Genomic DNA, 21,539 nt, shown 5'->3' on the forward strand with positions numbered 1-21,539 from the left:
TGTAGTCAAAGAGAAACAGTTTTTATTTTACTGTTACATAGGATGGGCTGGCAAACTTTATCTTACAAAGGGCCAGATTGTAAATATTTTAGGTTTTGCAGGTCACACGATCTGGTCGCTGATGCTTTATGTTTTTCTACAACCCTTTCAAAATGTACAGACCATTTCCAGCATGCTAGCCATACAGAATCAGGCTGCTTGCCAAATCAGGCCGCAGTCTGCAGACCTCTGATATGGAAGAAAAGCAATTCTCAACTACTAACTCTCCACCCAAATTCCCTTCTCCTTGTTTCAACTTTAAATAATTTCAGATAGAATAGGAATTAGAGGTTTAAAGGACTGTAAGGATGAGGGATCTAATCTAACTTTCCAAATGAGGAGCCTAAGGCAGAGAGCACCCAAGTGACTTGCTTACAGCAGAGAGGCCAAATGCTCACTTTTCCCTCCTTCCCCTTCCATCTCTGCAATGCTTACACTCAAACTTGAGGACTCCCTTTAAAATAAAGTCTACTGGACCTTTACTATACTCACAGCTTAAAATATTTGTTTGGGCTTCCCTGGTGGCGCAGTGGTTGAGAGTCTGCCTGCCAATGCAGGGGACACAGGTTCGAGCCCTGATCTGGGAAGATCCCACATGCCGCGGAGCAACTGGGCCCGTGAGCCACAATAACTGAGCCTGCGCGTCTGGAGCCTGTGCTCCGCAACAAGAGAGGCCGCGGTAGTGAGAGGCCCGTGCACCGCGATGAAGAGTGGCCCCCGCTCGCCGCAACTAGAGAAAGCCCTCGTACAAAAACGAAGACCCAACACAGCCATAAATTAAAAGGAAAAAAAAAAAAAATCATTGGCCTTTAAAAAAAAAAAAAAAAATTTGTTTTACCTGATACTTGTTTCACATTCTTTTATCATGTTCGAGAAAGTCACACCAGGAAAAACTTACAATACTTTTTAGTTTATATTGAGCTAGCATGGGGCTTAAGGAGGCTTAGAAGTCTGTCCCCTAAATTTAATAAACTACTGAGTTTACTCAAGCTGGACAGGCTAGCTTCTGAGAAGAAACCTGAATAGGGCTGCTAGGTAGAGGGGATCAGTTATATGGCATTAACATTCAAGATAAGCAGACATCACTCCTCTAGTTAAATTCCTCTGGAACACGTGGGGCTACCAAGCAAACACCTTACAGGAAGAGTCTAATCCTATCCATTTACCATTTTTTCTATTACTGAAATATGGAATGAGGAATAGCACTTTAATGCCACCTCTCAGAGTAAATTATATATAAAAAAGAACATTTTCATTTTCCTTCAAATGGTAAAACTAAAGCTTATTCTTTGTACCTGAGTTTCTAGTTGTTTCCCCATAGCATTTCTGATAAAAAGCGTACTTTTATTGTCAATGAAGAAATTCTCTAAACCAAAACAGATATAGTCAGATATTCCAGATGAACCTTCCCTAAATTTAGAACTTGAATTTTAAAACAACTTTATAGAACAATGTTACCACCCTATATCAAAAAAAATCTTTCATGTGGCAATTCTGGATATAAGGCTTGAAATCTCTTGGATCTTTCAAATACACTCACACAACATACGGATTTATAAAATGTTATCACTGATAAACCATGTGTCATCCAGGTTGTTTATGAAATGCCATTACATACCAGCCCTGAAATGTCACAATTCCATCATATACAGAGTTGTGAAATTTTCACTCTAGATATGAGGCAATGTGTTTTCTCCACATCATGTCCTCACTTTTCAGGTAAGAGGAATTTGACTCCCTTAAGAATGAAAAACAAGCCATGCCCTCCTCCCTCATTAAAAAAGATTAAAGAAGAAAATCATCACTTCTTCTTCATGATCCGTGAGTGGCTCCTAAATCTTCCTTTTATTCTACTGTATTTAAAAACTCTTCTTCTTGAAGTTTCAATTTAAAGTCCTCTCTGATTCTTTCTAGCAGCTCTGGTTTAAAAATAACATCCAATGCAGTCATTGCCAGAGCTTTGGCCGTTCGCAAAGTGTAGAACTGAGCTTCTTGTGATCCTAAAAGGTAGATAAAATGAATAAAGATAACCTCATATGTATTACAAATTACTTTATTAGTTTTCTGGTTAGCTCTCAATATCTAAATTGCCTCTCCAACTGCCCACCACAATATAGTATTTCCTGAGGTGTTGTTAGGTAAAGAAGTAATAATAGGCTAAACTAAACAGTTAGAAAGGCAACTACTACTACAAAAAGAGTATATGCCAAGACATTCACTTGTAATAACACTTACCTGCAGCTTCAGTATATTGTTCTGTATGATTCAAGGCATTAGATCCAATGTAAAAATATGGATGAATCCCAGGAACCACAAAAGTAACATTTCCAAAATCAGTAGATCCTTGGAAAGGTAAGACAAACCATGAATTTCTAATTGCTAGTCCAATGGACACTAAAGCACATTTATCTTAATCTCTATAGCACCTGACATGATTTACTACTCCTTCCTTTCCAGAAATTCTCTGCTCTTTTGGTTTCCATGACTCCACTCTCCTAACTGTCTGGCTTTCTCTGTCTCCCTCTCTAGTCACTTTCCTTCACCTGTCACCTGAGTACTGGTGATCCCTAGGGTTTCATCTCTGGGCGACTCCTCCTCCTGTGTACCTGGGCAACCTCATCAACATTGAAACCTATGGTTTCAATCACCTCTCATGTATTGACAACCCCTAAGTCTCCACCCAAACAACTTTTGGAACAGGCTACCGGACAGCTTTCCTTAGAAGTCCTGTGAACACCTCAAATTTAACAAACTAATAATTAATACCAACCCACCATACTCCAGCCTGCTCTTTCTCTTGAACTCTTATCTCACTGAATGACATCAACACCCTGTTTTTATCTCCAAGTCCCTCTGAGTCTATTTCATCAACATTTATTATTATATTTTAAAAGAGGCTTTTCTAACATGCAAACGTATTAGTAATAATGCTCTTAAAAGGAAAAAAACCTAAAATAACCTGATATGCTTATGATTATTGAAATTCTAACAATTGTTTGTTACTCCTCAGAAACTGAAAATGCCCCCATATAACTAAGTCCTTAGTAACCTGCTTACTGATGACTGGAAATGAATTAAAATTCTATTTCCCCTTTAAGTAGCTTACTTAAAAATTAGAACTAAGCAAATTTAAACACTAGAAATATTGAGAATATAAAGCAAAGAGTATGTTGGCTATTTCTAAAAACAAATCTGTTCACTTGACATTCTACATTCACTGAAGAGTGCATCAGTGTCTTTCCCCTACCCATTAAGTTTGTGAAAAATCTCATTAAAAATCACGAGCAATACCTCCCCCAACCTCCAAAGCTGTTAAACAATACCATTTAACCATGGATGGTACTTCCCTTCCTCAAATAGCATATGATATGTTTGAAAGAACTTAATCACCTGAAGGGACATTCAACATTGCATCTTCTGAAATGAAGTCTATTCCCAGCTTTTTTCCATTTTCAATGTAAGCTTTCCACAGGCTCTTATTGGGAAGAACATTGTAATAATCATGTGCTCCACCTTTAATTTCTACCTAATAAAAAAATTATAAAACAAATTTTGAATTAAGAAACTCAAATTCACTATCTAATTTTCAAACTAGCAATAGTTCTCTAACAGAAAGAGGCTTAAGAGGAGGCACCTCCCCTTCAGGATATAAACTCTCTCAAATCTTTTACCTTAAAAAAGTATGTTTTTCTATAACGGGAGTTCCTAGGACCCTATCTCCTTTACATTATATATGCACCAAAGCACACGAGGTCACCTAGTCAGTGAGTCTCAACTTCAGTCCCTAAACAGGGTGTGGGAGAGGCCAGGAGTCTCCATTTTAGCCAGCACCCCCAAGTAATTTTGATGAATGTGGTCCCAAAACCACATACTTAAGAAACACTGCTGTAGGCTATAGCCTCTAAAAGAAAGAAATCAAGATTTACCGATTTTCAATATACAAACTGACACTGACACTGACACCACTGCCTGGTCTGAAAGGTATAACATATCCTGAGCAAGACAGAAGATTCACAATGCGGAAGGGTTGACTATGGTCCTCATTTATTAATTTCAGTGCATGAAGATACAGAAGCAGTTTATATGTGCCCAGTTAAGAGGATTTACAGATTTAGATTTGACTAAATCAAAAATGGGCAATACTCCCACAAACTAAAGATAATCCCAATAGCATTAGCAAAAACCAATTATAAAATGGCAAAGGTAATATTCTACTTTTAGCAACATCTAAGTTAGAAACAATGACAACCTAAGTAGATACTACAAGTCAGCCAAAACATAAAAAATTATTAAAAGACTATTTAAAATATAGGAGAAGAGGAGATAAGCAATCTATCTGATAAGATGTTTAAGGTAACAATCATAAAGATGCTCAGAGAACTCAGAAGAATGGATGAACAGAGTGAGGAGTCAGAAGTTTTTAACAAAGAGTTAGAAAATATAAAAAAGAACCAGAGCTAAAGAATACAATAACTGAAATAATAAATACACTAGAAGGAATCAATAGTAGATTAGACGATACAGACGAATGGACCAGCAAACTGGAAGACAGAGTAGTGAAAATCACTCAAGCTGAACAGAAAAAAGAAAAATGAATTTTTAAAAATGAAGACAGTTTAAGAGTCCTCTGGGACAACATCAAGAGTACTAACATTCGTATTATCAGGATCCCAGAAGGAGAAGAGAGAGAAAAAGGAGCAGAGAACATATTTGAAGACATAATAACTGAAAACTTCCCTAACCTGGGAAAGGAAACAGACATCTAGTCCAGGAAACACAGAGAATCCCAAATAGGATCAACCCAAAGAGGATCATGCTGTCCTTAAATGGCAAAAATTAAAGATAAAGAGAGAGGGGCTTCCCTGGTGGCACAGTGGTTAAGAATCCGCCTGCCAAGGCAGGGGACATGGGTTCGAACCCTGGTCTGGGAAGATCCCACATGCCGCAGAGCAACTCAGCCCATGCGCCACAACTACTGAGCCTGTGCTCTAGAGCCCATGAGCCACAACTACTGAGCCCACATGCCACAAATACTGAGCCCATGCACCACAACTACTGAAGCCCGCGTGTCTAGAGCCCGTGCTCCGCAACGACAGAAGCCACCGCAATGAGAAGCCCACACACCATGGCCAAGAGTGGCTCCCGCTCACCGCAACTGGAGAAGGCCCGCACGCAGCAACGAAGAATTAAATAAATAAATTAAAACAAACAAACAAACAAAAATCTCTCCACAAAGGAGGTGTAGAGGGAACATACCTCAATAACAAAAGTCAAACAGAAATATAGATCAATGAACAGGATAGAGAGCCCAGAGATAAACCCACGCACCTAATTATGGTCACCTAATCTATGAGAAAGGAAGCAAAAATATACAATGGAGAAAAGACAGTCTTTCAATAAATGGTGCTGGGAAAACTGGACAGCTACATGTAAAAGACTGAAATTAGAACACTCTGTAACACCATACACAAAAATAAACTCAAAATGGATTAAAGACCTAAATGTAAGGCCAGACACTCTTAGAGGAAACATAGGCAGAACACTCTTTGACATAAATTGCAGCAAAGTCTTTTTTGACCCACCTCCTACAGTAACGAAAATAAAACCAAAAATAAACAAACGGGACCTAATTAAACTTAAAAGCTTTTGCAAAGCAAAGGAAACCACAAACAAAATGAAAACCATAAACACTCAGACTGGGAGAAAATATTTGCAAATGAAGTAACCGACAAGAGATTAATCTCCAAAATATACAAACAGTTCATGCAGCTCAATATCAAAAAAAAAAACAATCAAAAAATGGGTGGAAGACCTAAATAGACATTTCTCCAAAGAAGACATATAGATGGCCAAGAAATACATGAAAACATGCTCAACATCACTAATTATTAGAGAAATACATATCAAAACTACAGCGAGGTATCACCTCACACCAGTCAGAATGGCCATCATCAAAAAATCTACAAACAATAAATGCTGGAGAGGGTGTGGAGAGAAGGGAACCCTCTTACACTGTTGGTGGGAATGTAAACTGGTACAGCCACTGTGGAGAACAGTATGGAGGTCCCTCAAAATACTAAAAACAGAACTACCATATGACCCAGCAACCCCACTCCTGGGCATATGCCTAGAGAAAACTGTAACTCAAAAAGACAGCTGCACCCCTATGTTCACTGCAGCACAATTTAGAGCAGCCAGGATGTGGAAGCCACCTAAATGTCCATCAACAGAGGAATGGATAAAGAAGATGTGGCACATATATACAATGGAATATTACTCAGCCATAAAAAGAAATGAAATTGTGCCATTTGCAGAGACATAGATGGCCCCAGAGACTGTCATACAGAGTGAAGTAAGTCAGAAAGAGAAAAACAAATATCATGTAATATTGCTTATATGTGGAATCTAGAAAAATGATACAGATGAACTTATTTGCAAAGCAGAAATAGAGACACACAAGTAGAGAACAAACGTATGGATACCAAGGGGGGAAGGGGGAGGTGGGATGAACTGGGAGATTGGGATTGACTTACATACACTACTATGCATAAAATAGATAACTAATGAGAACCTACTGTATAGCACAAGGAACTCTACTCAATGCTCTGTTGTGACCTAAGTGGGAAGGAACTCTAAAAAAGAGGGGATATATGTATACGTATAACTGATTCACTTTGCTGTACAGCAGAAACTAACATAACATTGTAAAGCAACTATACTCCAATAAAAATTAGTAATTAAAAAGAAGTCATATATGACAAGCCCACAGCCAACATCATAATCAACAGTAAAAAGCTGAAAGCATTTCCTCTAAGATCAGGAACAAGACAGGGATGCCCACTCCGCCCACTTCTATTCAACTTAGTATTGGAAGTCCTAGCCACAGCAATCAGACAAAAAATAGAAATAAAAGGCATCCAAATTGGAAAGGAAGAAGTAAAACTGTCAACTGTTTGCAGATGACATGATGCTATACGTAGAAAACCCTAAAGATGCCACCAAAAAACTACTAGAACTCATCAATGAATATCGTAAAGTTGCAGGATACAAAATTAATATAGAGAAATCTGTTGCATTTCTATACACTAGCAATGAACTATCAGAAGAGAAATTAAGAAAACAATCCCATTCATGATCTCATCAAAAAGAATAAGATAACCTAGGAATAAATCTAACTAATGAAGTAAAAGACCTGTACCTGGAAAACTATAAGACACCGATGAAAGCAAATGAAGATGAGACAAACAGATGAAAAGATATACCACATTCAAGGTTTGGAAGACTTAATATTGTTAAAATGACCATACTACCCAAGGCAATCTACAGATTCACTGCAATCCCTATAAAAATACCAATGGCATTTTTCACAGAACTAGAACAAATAATTCTAAAACTTGTAAAGAAACACAAAAGACCCTGAATAGCCAAAACAATCTTAAGAAAGAAAAACAAAAGGAGGTCTCATGCGCCCTGATTTCAAACTATACTACAAAGCTACGGTAATCAAAACAGTATGGTACTGGCACAAAAACAGATACATAGAGCAATGGAACAGAACAGACAGCCCAGAAATAAACCCATGCACCATCGGTCAATTAATCTACAAAAAAGGAAGCAAGAATATACAATGAAGAAAAGACAGTCTTTCCATAAGTGGTGTTTGGAAAACTGAACAGCCACACGCAAAAGAATTAAACTGGACTACTTTCTCACACCATATACAAAAATAAACTCAAAATGGATTAAAGATTTAAATGTAAGACCCCAAACCATAAAACTCCTAGAAGAAAACATAGGCAGTACGCTCTTTGACATCAGACTTAGCAATTTGTTTTTTGGATATGCCTCTTCAGGCAAGGGGAAAAAAAGTAAAAATAAATGAATGGGACTACATCAAACTAAAAGGCTTTTGAACAGTGAAGGTTACCATCAACAAAATAAGAAGGCCACCACTGAATGGGAGAAGATATTTGCAAACAACAGATCCAACAGGGGTTAATATCCAATATATACAAAGAACTCATACAACTCAATAGCAAAAAACCAAACAGCTTCATTAAAAAATGGGTAGAGAACCTGAATAGACATTTTTCTACAGAAGACATACAGACGGGAACAGGCACATGAGAAGATGCTCGACATCACTAATCATTAGGGAAATGCAAGTCAAAACCACAATGAAATAGCACCTCACATCTGTCAGAATGGCTATTATCGAAAAAGACAACGAATACATGTTGGTGAGGATGTGGAGAGAAGGGAACCCTTGTGCACTACTGGTGGGAATCTACATTGGTACAACCACAATGGAAAACAGTATGGGGATTCCTCAAAAAATTAAAAATAGAACTATCATACTCTCCAGCAATTCCACTTCTGGGTATGTGAAGAAAATAAAAACGCTAATTCGAAAAGATATATGCACCCCTATGTTCACTGCAGCACTATCTACAATAGCCAAGATATGGAAGCAGTCTAAGTGTCCATCAACAGATGGAATGTAAAAACAATAGCTAAAGGTATACATATATACAATGGAATATTAAGCAGCTGTATTAATCAGCTGTATAAAAAGAATGAAACATTGCCATTTGCGACAACATGGATGGACCTAGAGGGTATTATGTTAAGTGAAATAAGTCAGACAAAGAAAGACAAATACTGTATGATTTCACTTACATGTGGAATCTAAAAAACAAAACAAATGGACAACTATAACTAAACAGAAACAGGGTCATAAGGAGAACAAACAGGTTGTTGCCAGAGGGAAGGGGGTTTGGGAGAAAAGAGTAGTAGGTGAGGGAGATTACAAACATTCAGTACAAAATAAATGAGCCATAGGTATGAAATGTACAGTGTGGGGAATACAGTCAATAATTCTGTAATATCTTTGTATGGTGACAGATGACAACTAGACTTATCATGGTGGTCATTTTGAAATGAACAGAACTATCAAATCATTATGTTGTATACCAGGAGCTAACATAGTGTTGTAGGTCAATTATACTTCAAAAACAAGCAAACTCATAGAAAAAGAGATCAGATTTATGGCTTCCAGAGTCGGGTGCTGGCGGGAGGGGGAATTAGGCAAAAGTAGGCAAAAGGTACAAGCTGCCAGTTATAAGGTAAATAAGTACTAGGGATATAAGTACAACATGATAAAGATAATTAACACTGCTGTACATTATCCATGAAAGTTAGGGTAAATCCTAAGAGTTCTCATCATAAAGGAAAAAAATTTCTTTTCCATTTCTTTAATGTTGTACCTATGTGACATGATGGCTGTTCACCAAACTTATTGTGATAATCCAGTTCATGACGTATGTAAGTCAGATCATTATGTTGTATACCTTAAACCTATACAGTGCTGTATGTCAATTTTATCTCAATAAAACTGAGGGAAAAAAGACTTATAGAATCAAATCTAATAACAATGAATCTTATTATAAGGGAATATTATACCTTGGGATATTAGCTAGTGATAATAGTTCATGTATTTATGTTATAAATATTTTAAATATCTATATTTATAATTATAAATAAATAAGGGATGAATGCTTAATTTTTTACTCTTTGGACACTTAACATATACTGTCTTAGAATCACTCTTACTATCTGAATAAATCATACATCTCCAATCTACTGAGGGCAGAAAAAAATAAGGTATGAAGTGTTGGCCCTAACTCTTCACAAACATTATGCCATTATAATTCTCATAAGAACCCTAAGATAGATTATATCATTATCTCCATTTTTCAAGAGAAAATGGAGGCCCAGAGATATTAAATAACATTTCCAAAAGTTACAGAATCAGTGAGGCTGAGAGGCACAAATCCAGATCTTATCTCTCTCCAACCAGACTACAGGCTTGCCCCAGGGCAAGATTTATGCATTCTGGAGCTTCTCATCCCACTGTACGCCCTACATGATTGGTACATACATGCTGCCGACTTTAGGAGTCAAATAAACAAAACCTCTTGACTACTGTGTCTATTTTAACTTTCATTCCAGCAAGCCATAAGTATTTATATCACTACTACACATACCTGTCACTTCACCAAAAATAGGTTTGGCTGATTTTGCCATAAAGTTCCCTTTACAGGAACTATATACAGCAATTCCAAAAGCATAACTGCCAATAAGGAAAAATATAACTTGCAAAAAGGCAGGGAGTCTAGCTCAGCAATATCAGTTATTCTAAGTCCTGTGTAATAAGACGACTGCAGTCTTCCCTATGCAGACACTGAGCAAAATAAATAAGAATGAAAGATTTTCACATCAACTATTCAGTCAACTGGTTTCGCATATTCAAGGCATTGATTGCCAAATAAAAGGGAGGCAAATTAGGTTCTAAATGTAACAATATAAACAACCCCAGCCCACATATATACTTCTGATTATAACTTAGATTAACTCTTAAAAGTTCTTACTGTGCACCCAGTAGCCAAAGCTGCAGCTCTGAAGCAATCTTCTGCCTTTTTGGTCAAAACTGGAAGTTCTTTCATTGAGGGTGCACGGAAGTAATAGATTAGTTCAGAATAAGAGGGAATGATATTGGGTATTACACCACCATTTTTTATTATACCTATAAAAAGAACCAAATTACTGGAATTGAGCTTGGAGCTTGGAGATCATTTATTTAAGCTTAAATACACCCATAAAGTTTTTCAGCCAATATATACATAAAGAAAAATAATTTAAACTTATTAGCATCACCAACCAAAGATTTTGATGTTATACAACAAGTTTCTATGCACAGTGTGATACTTTCTCACTAATAGGAAAAAAAATAACTGTCTATATGTACTTTAGTCTGAGGAATTTATACGATGTTAAGAAATTATGATTCCTGACTATAGAGAAACTGTTAGAAATTTTTACAACTATCTTAAGCCTTCTGGGAGAATTTTATTTCAGTGCGTTTTATTACAGTTGTACATTTTGATAAACTTTTGACATAAGGAAAAAAACCAATGGTATGAGCTTCTATAATTACCCTCATACCTCAGGAATCCCATTTTAAATAGCATTTGGCTCTGGGAAAATAATTTTCATGCCAACAAGAAACCAATGCAAGTCAAAGATGACAAAGTATACTACCAACTGTCAAAACAAATGCATTTATTTGGAACTAGACTGAGAAGGAAGATGTATCCATTCAAAATAATAATGAAAATAAGTATGCAAAACCTATTTTATATGACCTGTTTTAAAAAGAAATATTTTTTACATATTCCTGTTTATTCTTTTTAAAGAAACTAAGGTAGAAAATTGGTAAAAGTGCAGTTACAAACTAATTTCAGACTATAGCAAAATCAGGCAAAGAACAGATCTTAAAGTATAATAATTTCTTAAATCATAAGGAATTAAACTAAAAAATAAATCTGTACCTTCAAGACAGTACTTTATTACTGTATATATATTAAGGTGATACACATAATTTAAAAAGATGTTACTTAGGATTAACAGCACTTGAGTACATAAAACCAGTAACCACCACTTTTTTTTTAAATGAGAAAATGATGAAATTTTGTTATTAAGAGACAGTGAAGATAACTGAAAAAATCCAATTCTAACTTTCAAATACCCACAGAATATTGAGACAGTGAGGATAACTGAAAAATCAAGTTCTAACTTTCAAATATCCACAGAAAGAACATAGATCCTTACATAAAAACATTATTTCTAATACTCAAAATGACCATTCTATTTATGTACAAATAATCTTAACTATCTTCTTACCCACATATAAATGAACATCTAGTATCCTGTCCCAGGAATTTCTGAAAATGTTAAAAATTTTTGAAATATCCATAAAGTACATAAAATGTTCCCAAATGTTTTTTTAAATCAAATATTAAGGAATTATACTGCACTGAAATATATTAAGCGCCACCTATTACCCAAAGCATTTGACATTCGTACCATGAACTCTCCAGGTCGGTTTCATTTGTTGTCTTAACACAGACAGATTGTTGTAGGCGAGGACAGCAGCATCTAATGCATTTAGTCCTTCCCAGGGATAAGCAGCAGCATGAGATGCTTTTCCATAGTACTTCACAATCACACTAGGAAATAAAACATCATTCGGAATTACTTTTTTCAATATCATCAAAGTAAGAAAATCCAAGTAATTAGAACTACTCGACTATTATTCAAAATTAATTCACACTGATGAATTAATTTGTAGCAATAATGTAGCAATTTACATACCTTAGTTCTAGTTTATTATTATGTAATACAGTGACTAACACAAAGAAGGCATTCCAAAAAACCAGAGAAAAAGAACTTTGCTCAATGGAGCTCCTGTACAAATTAGATCTGTACACAATTCAATTTAAACAAACAATGCAATACTGTATTAAGTGCTGGAATTACAAGAGATGGCTCCTGTCTCCTTCTACACTGTACTGTGAGAGTTCTATATCAAAGGTCTGCAAAAACTCAAATAATTCTTTCTGTCTTAAGGGTGGGGAAAGGTCAAGGAAAGACAGAAAGGAGGTGACATTTGAAATGGGTTAAGACAACCTCTAAAAATCAGATTATATTCACAGTATTATAAAATATTCTAGCGTTAAGTCAGTTGTTCCTGACCAATATTTTATTAATGTTCCAGAATACCTACTGCCACCAGAAAACTGCTAGAGCTAATTAATGAATATGGTAAAGTTGCAGGATACAAAATTAATGCACAGAAATCTCTTGCATTCCTATACACTAATGATGAAAAATCTGAAAGAGAAATTATGGAAACACTCCCATTTACCATTGCAACAAAAAGAATAAAATACCTAGGAATAAACCTACCTAGGGAGACAAAAGACCTGTATGCAGAAAACTATAAGACACTGATGAAAGAAATTAAAGATGATACCAACAGATGGAGAGATATACCATGTTCTTGGATTGGAAGAATCAACATTGTGAAAATGAGTATACTACCCAAAGCAACCTACAGATTCAATGCAATCCCTATCAAATTACCAATGGCATTTTTTACGGAGCTAGAACAAATCATCTTAAAATTTGTATGGAGACACAAAAGACCCCGAATAGGCAAAGCAGTCTTGAGGCAAAAAAATGGAGCTGGAGGAATCAGACTCCCTGACTTCAGACTATACTACAAAGCTACAGTAATCAAGACAATATGGTACTGGCACAAAAACAGAAACATAGATCAATGGAACAAGATAGAAAGCCCAGAGATTAACCCACGCACCTATGGTCAACTAATCTATGACAAAGGAGGCAAAGATATACAATGGAGAAAAGACAGTCTCTTCAATAAGTGGTGCTGGGAAAACTGGACAGCTACATGTAAAAGAATGAAATTAGAATACTCCCTAACACCATACACAAAAATAAACTCAAAATGGATTAGAGACCTAAATATAAGACTGGACACTATAAAACTCTTAGAGGAAAACATAGGAAGAACACTCTTTGACATAAATCACAGCAAGATCTTTTTTGATCCACCTCCTAGAGTAATGGAAATAAAAACAAAAATAAACAAATGGGACCTAATGAAACTTCAAAGCTTTTGCACAGCAAAGGAAACCATAAACAAGACGAAAAGACAACCCTCAGAATGGGAGAAAATATTTGCAAATGAATCAACGGACAAAGGATTAATCTCCAAAATATATAAAGAGCTCATTCAGCTCAATATCAAAGAAACAAACACCCCAATCCAAAAATGGGCAGAAGACCTAAATAGACATTTCTCCAAAGAAGACATACAGATGGCCACGAAGCACATGAAAAGATGCTCAACATCACTAATTATTAGAGAAATGCAAATCAAAACTACAATGAGGTATCACCTCACTCCTGTTAGAATGGGCATCATCAGAAAATCTACAAACAACAAATGCTGGAGAGGGTGTGGTGAAAAGGGAACCCTCTTGCACTGTTGGTGGGAATGTAAATTGATACAGCCACTATGGAGAACAATATGGAGGTTCCTTAAAAAACTAAAAATAGAATTACCATATGACCCAGCAATCCCACTACTGGGCATATACCCAGAGAAAACCGTAATTCAAAAAGACACATGCACCCGAATGTTCATTGCAGCACTATTTACAATAGCCAGGTCATGGAAGCAACCTATATGCCCATCAACAGACGAATGGATAAAGAAGATGTGGTACATATATACAATGGAATATTACTCAGCCATAAAAAGGAACGAAATTGAGTCATTTGTTGAGACGTGGATGGATCTAGAGACTGTCATACAGAGTGAAGTAAGTCAGAAAGAGAAAAACAAATATCGTATATTAATGCATGTATGCGGAACCTAGAAAAATGGTACAGATGAGCCAGTTTGCAGGGCAGAAGTTGAGACACAGATGTAGAGAATGGACATATGGACACCAAGGGGGGAAAACTGCGGTGGGGTGGGGATGGTGGTGTGCTGAATTGGGCGATTGGGATTGACATGTATACACTGATGTGTATAAAACTGATGCCTAATAAGAACCTGCAGTATAAAAAAAAAAAAAAAAAAAAAAAAGTAAAAAAGAAATAGAGGGAGAGAAGATGGGGAGATCTACATCTCTAGTTGCTTCCCTTTTTTTCTCCACAAATGTGCCACCAAAAGGTTAGCAAACACTTATAGCAATTAAAATAAACCTAATAAACACTTTCAAACAGCAAAAAAAAAAAAAAAAAAAAAAAAATGTTCCAGAATACCTGTATCACTAATACCTTAAAAGATTTTTAAGAATTAATTAATTAATTAATTTTATTTTTGGCTGGGTTGGGTCTTTGTTGCTGCACGCGTGCTTCTCTAGTTGCGGCGAGCGGGGGCTACTCTTTGTTGCAGTGCGCGGGCTTCTCATTGTGGTGGCTTCTCGTTGCAGAGCATGGGCTCTAGGCGTGCGGGCTTCAGTAGTTGTGGCACTCAGGCTCAGTAGTTGTGGCGCACGGGCTTAGTTGCTCTGTGGCATGTGGGATCTTCCCAGACCAGGGCTCGAACCCGTGTCCCCTGCATTGGCAGGAGGATTCTTAACCACTGCACCACCAGGGACATCCCCCTTAAAATTTTATAAATTGTTTTTCCACTTCCCAATAGTTCTCATACCAGTCTACTCAGATACAATAAAAAACAATAAGGTTTAGAGAAAGGATTGTATATTAAATAGTTATTTATAAAGATGACTTGCCTCCATTTGTTTTTTTAACTCTTTGAATACATGACTCATGGCCTTGTCTGATAACCCCCCCCAAAAAATAATAATAATGGTGACTTGTTTGGATAACACTTTTTAAGCCTGATTAATAGTACCCACATTTAAATTATTAAAAAGTCACTCTAGACTTATTTTTTTTTTAATGAGCTAGATTCAGGAGGCTCATGGCATTTCTTTACTAATTCCAAACATTCTATTAAAAAAACAAAAACAAGTAAAAGCATCCAAATATATATTTTAAATTTTAGGATACTTGTTATTTCCTCAATCTATATCTTATCACCATCTCCCAGAAACTGGAATTTTAACAAAACTGGTGATAAATATTAAAAAATGGAAAAAGATGTCCTTTATGAAAATGGCTCTAGCACCATTTCTTCTAGGGTTCAAATCTATGTACAATTAAAGCACAATAAACTACAGGAAAAGAAATGTTAATGCCTGTTTTATATCAGCATTAGTATTTTAGGCTTAAAAAGCACACTTAAAAAAAACTGATATGGAATGATATTCAAGACACATTGTTTAATTTTAAAAAGCAAGAGCCAGATCAACAATATATTTAGCAGACTATTTCAGAGGGGGGAAAAAATCCTCCTTTAAAATTTAATTTATACATGTACCTATTTTATGTCTATAAATATATCCCCAAAGTCCTGGAAGAATATATATCTCTAGAAAAGGGACTGTATGTGAAAAAGGTGATTAATAGGGACATAGTGCTTTATCTTATTTATTGTTACAGATTTTTAGCATGAATAGATTAGTAATTTTTTAAATTAAATTTTTGTTCTTGCTCTCTTTTCCATCTTAAAAGTTGGCCAGTGAAAAACCTAAGAAGCCAGATACTAAGAAAAGGCCTGAGGCCCAATGGACTGACTTCAGAATCAAGGCCAAGAAGCGTACCTAACCCTAAATCCTAGAAGGCTAATGGACTGGGAAGCCTGCCTGCAGCCACTGGTCCCTTCCAGCCAGAGACATTGGCAGAGATTTCTAACCTCTAAGGTTTTCCAGAGGTGTACTACTGTACAGCATCCCTGAAACGGAAGTTGAAAGACTCTTCCTACTGTCACAATACCAATTATTCCTGGTGATAAGACCAAAAATACCAGGACAGTTAAAATACTCATCCTCTGAAAACAAGGGATGCAGAGAAATGCAGGATAACTGAACACACAATCTAGAAGCACTGCTGGGGTGGTTCTGCGATTACTCCCTGGCTACTGCAGAGGAGAACATGGGGTTTTCCTGAAGCAGCTGAGCCATGGCTCCTTGGGACCAGACCCCTAACTGGACCATTAACTATTATGGTTGAAATTTCTGATGTAAAAAATTTAAACCACTTAAATGATGCATGCTCCTAGGTACCAAAAAAAAGTGAGCTTTTCAACATAGAGAAAGATAAAAAAGAAAAAAAAAAGTTTCAGCACCAGACAAATCAGAAAAGGATATATTGGCAAATTCCAATCAAATCCACAGCTAGTCAGTTTCTGTATTTTTTCGTCAGGAACATAATTTATCCTTTTTGCAAAGAACTCAAAATAAGTAAACTAGAGAAGTGTGTTTTCTTCCCAAGTCTAACAAAGCTGTCTCTTGCAGATCTATTCAGCTGCAAATGCAACTCCATATCAAAGGACAGACATTGTCCAGAAACCAGATTCCTCTCAATTCAAAATAGAACATAAGTGTCAACATATTGTTTGCTATTCTTACGCTTTTTAGGCAGTATTTTAACAGTTCAATTATGAACACCATATTAAATCTCAATTAGAAGGGGCCTACCAAATGTCGTTCAATGGAAATCAAATATCACACCATTATCTTTCAATTTACTGTTTTTTTTCAATTTACTTTTTAAATGCAGAAGTACGGAGTTTTAGCCTCCGGTTAAGTCACTAAAGTATTCTAATAGCCTGTTTTCCACTACGAAGTTTATTTCAACTTGATTACTCACTCATGTTCAGCCATATCAGGTAGATAAGCAGCATTCTCTTGAGATGGATGGGCCATAAAAACAACATCAAGATTTTTAAAAGCCCCTGCTTCGATTAAATCAACTTTGCCACCACCATCTTCTTCTGCAGGGGTTCCCAGAACAATTACCTAGAAAGAAATACCTGTGTCAGAGCAACAAAAAATCCTAGCAGGCGATATCACTCAGGTTCCCTTGCATATGTATTCACAATCTAAATCAAACTATGAAGAGAGGTTTTGTTCTCTGACTCAAGTAAGGCAGTGGGCATAAATCTACCGTGCTAAATTCACCACAAACTTGCAATTGACATTATTATACCAATTTGGCTCAAAGTATGCACTAAAGTCTCTATAGGAAACTTTTCCCAATCTTATAACACAATTTTATAGAACTAATGTCAAAGATGAAAAGAGATAAGTACTATATACTAAGTTCCTCAAAATTATTTAGGACTTACTTCTTAAAGCTTATTTTTGACTGTCTTTTAGTATATATGTATATAATTATTCATAAGCATTTTACTAGTAAGGAACTTTCTAGTTACTTATTAGTTATCCTCACAACAACCCTGTGAGGTAGGTGAGCGATCTGTATCATCATTTTAGGAAGGGTGGTTTTGAGGCATGGAGTGAAATGTCTTGCCCCAGATCACAGAGCAAGGCTTAAAGCTGAGCTGGGATTAGATACCCTGACCTTCAGGCCTGAACTCTGTTTCTTTACCAAACTACCTCTTTAAAAGGTCTTAACGCATTAATCCTTTATGAAAAGCATTGAATAAATCTTAATACCACGGTTAGAAACGGCCAACTATTACACAAACTTACTAATTCGATTCCACCAGCTCAACCAGGCAGATTTATTGGTCACCAAACACCTAATTAAACAAAAGAGAACTTTACAGAATAAACATTTTACTTTGATATTTAAACTTAACTTCTTCAAACAATTTTTAAAAGCAAAGAAAAATTATCTATAAACAACTAATATACTTTCAAGGTCACGTATAAGAACACAATGAAACAAGTTGGAAAAGTTCTTGGCTTGAAAAGAGAATCAACATAAATTCCATTTTCAGATAAGACAGATAACCTTACTAAAACTGAGTATTACCATTCAAAATCAGAAGTGTGTGTATTTCCCAAAGTCTTGCTTTATTCAGAAGTTATAAAGCACCCAAACTCTTAAATTAAGTTGCTTTTTACTCTTAACCCTTGACTCATTAAATCTGATGACTTTTCAGGTTAAATCTTGCTGACTTCTCTGAACCTTTCATAAACCTGGTTAAAGCTAAATCTCTCCAGTGCTTCATGCAATGGCAAAGGACACCTCCTCCCCCAAACAAAACAAAAACCTAGCCAGATGAAAAACAAGGCCCAGAGGCAGAAAAGAGAAGGCGGCTAAAGAGAAAAAGCCACAAAAGATGGAACTGTAAGGATAAAAGAGAAAGGTACTGACACTGGAAAAAATGGGCTAAAGAATATTAAAATATAACATCAGTCTTCCCCTTAACCTGAGCAGTGGTGATTGAATCTTAGCCCACAGAAAGAATATACCATCTGGAAAAACAGAGTAACACAAGGTTAAACTTGCCCTGTGGCTAACATAAATATTTCCCCGTTTAAAGGATCGAGCTATTTCTTAAAATCGCGAAATAAACTTTAAGACTTAAGGATCATGTAGTTAATGTTCACTCTCTTCCCATTTTTTGTATACTTCTAGAGGTTTTGTAGTTCTAACGACTGAACATTTCCTATCCAAATTCCAATGATTCGAATCACAACAGCTCCTAGGACTGCCACAAACAAAAGATTTTTTGGAGGCTAACGAATAGGGTCTGCAGGTTTCCCTATAATAACTACCTCCTCCCAGAGATTGCACAACCTTGTCAGCAAATTGCGATTGCCCCTGTTACCAAAAATAAGCCATCACGAAATGGTTCTACGTTCCTTCCTAAGGGAGAGAGTCCACTCAACTGTTTACAACTACGCAGGAGTGAAAAAGCAAAAATCTGCAAAATGTCGCTAGGTCGGCAACTCATGAACTACTGACTTTGATCCAGGGGTTCTGCCTACTAGCAAAAGCCAGGACGTCGAGTGCTGTCCCCTACACCTGCCCCGGAGTGGGAAGGGACGGAAGCGCACAGGAAGCGCCGGCTCCCGCCCTTCTCAGGTCGGTCCCGGCCTGGGCTGGCGATGGGAGTCCCAAGCCCGGGCCCCACCTCACCTTCACCGGCAGAGGCAGCCTGGGGAGGCTCTCCAGGGCCCCCTTGACGCCCAGCGCGGCCGCCGCCCCGACCTCGGCGATCAGGTTGTGGCCGCAGGCGTGCCCGATGCCTGGCAGCGCGTCGTACTCGCAGAGGAAGCCCAGGTGCAGCGGGCGCGGCGCCGCCCAGCCCCCCGGCGGCCCCCACTCGGCACGGAAGGCCGTGACCAGCTGGTAGTGCGGCTGCACCACCCACGAGGCGGCCGGGCGCTCGCTCTCGAAGAAGCGCGTCAGCACGCCGTGGGCATGGTGCTCCTCGTAGGACAGCTCGGGCTCGCTCCAGATCTCGCGGCTCAGGGCCCCCAGGCGCTCGGCCGCCTCGTCGATGCACTCCGCCGCGCGCAGCTTCAGCAGCTCCACCTCGAAGACGGCGGCGCAGGCGCCCCCCTCCACCGGCCTCTCCTCTCCGGGTCTCATCGTGCCCACAGCCCGTGACCGCTCAGCGCTCTTCTCGACCGCCCGCTAGATCGCTCCCTCCTAGGGGCCCACTGAGCCTGCGCACACGCCCGACGTTCGCGGCGCAGGCTGTCTCCGCAGCTCCCGGGAGACCCACCCCCGAGCCCCCGAGCCCCGCCTCCAGCGCCACGCCGGAAATGTGCTCCGCCCCTTCTGAAGCCGGTCGCTGGGAGGAACCCGAGTCCTGGGGCTCGTTGTCTCTCCTCCGTCCCCTTGGCTGTCCTGACAACTTATTTATGGTCTAAGGTCATTACTCCTTTTCGTTGTTGCTTATGTCCCAGAGCAGCAGAATAGAACGGTTTTATTGGTTAATAGGCCTCAGAGACAGACCAAGTGGAGTATAGTCCCCTGAAAAACGGCACTCTCCTTTCTAGAATAGTAATACAAATTTATACAAGGGTTTTAGTTCCTAAAACTGGGTGTCGATATAAATGCTTTACAAAAAACACTGGTCTATAGACTACGTGGTTAAGTTTTCGGTACGCCCTCACTTTCTTCTCCTTGAGGTTACTGTATTACGTAAAAGCTGAAACTGCTGTATGTGGCTTTCTTATTAGAATCAGAACTTACTAGTAACTCGAACAGCACCTGGAATGTAAATAGTAAGCACTAGATATGTATTCGCTATTATAGTCTACTTGAGTAGAGTAGAATTAGAATTAAGTATTTAAAATGAGGTTTTTTAAAAAGCCCAAAACAAAGAGTTAATAAAAACATTTATGGTCATATATATTCATACTATTTTGTTGATTTGAATGTGTTTTGTTAAATAGTAACAGCTTTGAGAGAGAGCATATTTTCTATTTTCGTTTACAACTTTGATGCTGAACTCACGTAACATGTGTGCAGTTGTCCACATTATAACTCGGTTTTAAATTACCCAGTGAAGAAATTCAAGATGCCGTACTCTTTTCTCCGGAGTGAAGCACAAAGTCTGAAAAAATGTTGTTGATGATATAACTATTAATAGCACTGTAGAAATTTATATTCTAAGGTGTTCCACATGGTAAAAGCTTCCATCAACATTTCATACTCTATCACCTCTTTCCTTAATTTGTTACCATTCAGTTAAATGGGACACAATATATTCATATAATAAGACAAATGAATTTTTTCAAAATAAGTCTAAAGGAAGCTAACATACATGAAGACTATCTACTACTATTTTTAACTACTACACATATTAACAATATCAGAGTAAATGTCACATTCTAAATCAGAAAACACTGTCATTCTCAGGCAACACCCTAACTGAAACGCAGCTCTAAAGACAACAAATGTGGTATTAAATTCCTGGACCCCCTTGTCTACGCTTAACAAACCTTACTGGGATACACTTCCGCGAAAATCCCCTCTGCATCTATGAGATTCAGTATTATTGTGTTCAAATAGTTGGCTAAAAAATGGCCTTGTTTGAGCAAATACAATAGTGACATTTGTAGAGCACTTACTCTGTGGCAGGAGCTTAACATGAGCTAAGTGCTTTACGAGTATTAACTAATTTAATTCTCATAATAACCTATGAGGTTGTTAATGTGATTGTTTATCTTCACTTTACAGATGCACTGTCTGAGATTACACAGCTAGTAAGTAGTGGATCCAGGATG

The 21,539-nt window shown here is 37.6% G+C and overlaps 1 protein-coding gene across 1 annotated transcript; it reads right to left on the reverse strand.

The window, feature by feature from the left end:
* PM20D2 (peptidase M20 domain containing 2) lies at nt 1–20,010 on the reverse strand. Its single transcript, XM_059941600.1, has 7 exons — nt 19,438–20,010; nt 17,194–17,342; nt 11,965–12,107; nt 10,470–10,624; nt 3,430–3,565; nt 2,275–2,382; nt 1–2,039 (listed from the first exon to the last, which is right to left on the reverse strand). Exons 1-7 carry the CDS (start codon nt 19,891–19,893, stop codon nt 1,885–1,887), a joined length of 1,302 nt encoding a protein of 433 aa, XP_059797583.1. The 5' UTR covers nt 19,894–20,010; the 3' UTR covers nt 1–1,884.
* Nucleotides 20,011–21,539: the final 1,529 nt, after the last annotated feature.

Source organism: Balaenoptera ricei, chromosome 12 (genome assembly GCF_028023285.1).
Source record: "Balaenoptera ricei isolate mBalRic1 chromosome 12, mBalRic1.hap2, whole genome shotgun sequence".
NCBI classification, from domain to species: domain Eukaryota; kingdom Metazoa; phylum Chordata; class Mammalia; order Artiodactyla; family Balaenopteridae; genus Balaenoptera; species Balaenoptera ricei.

What these genes read in the sequence shown, in the direction of transcription:
- PM20D2 (XM_059941600.1), bottom strand. Translation starts at nt 19,893, where the DNA reads ATGAGACCCGGAGAGGAGAGGCCGGTGGAGGGGGGCGCCTGCGCCGCC. An exon ending in CTTTGGCTACTGGGTGCACA is followed by an intron (nt 3,566 to 10,469) that starts GTAAGAACTTTT and finishes TTTTTTTATTAG; the next exon opens with GTAGAAATTAAAGGTGGAGC. An exon ending in AATGTTGAATGTCCCTTCAG is followed by an intron (nt 2,383 to 3,429) that starts GTGATTAAGTTC and finishes TACCTTTCCAAG; the next exon opens with GATCTACTGATTTTGGAAAT.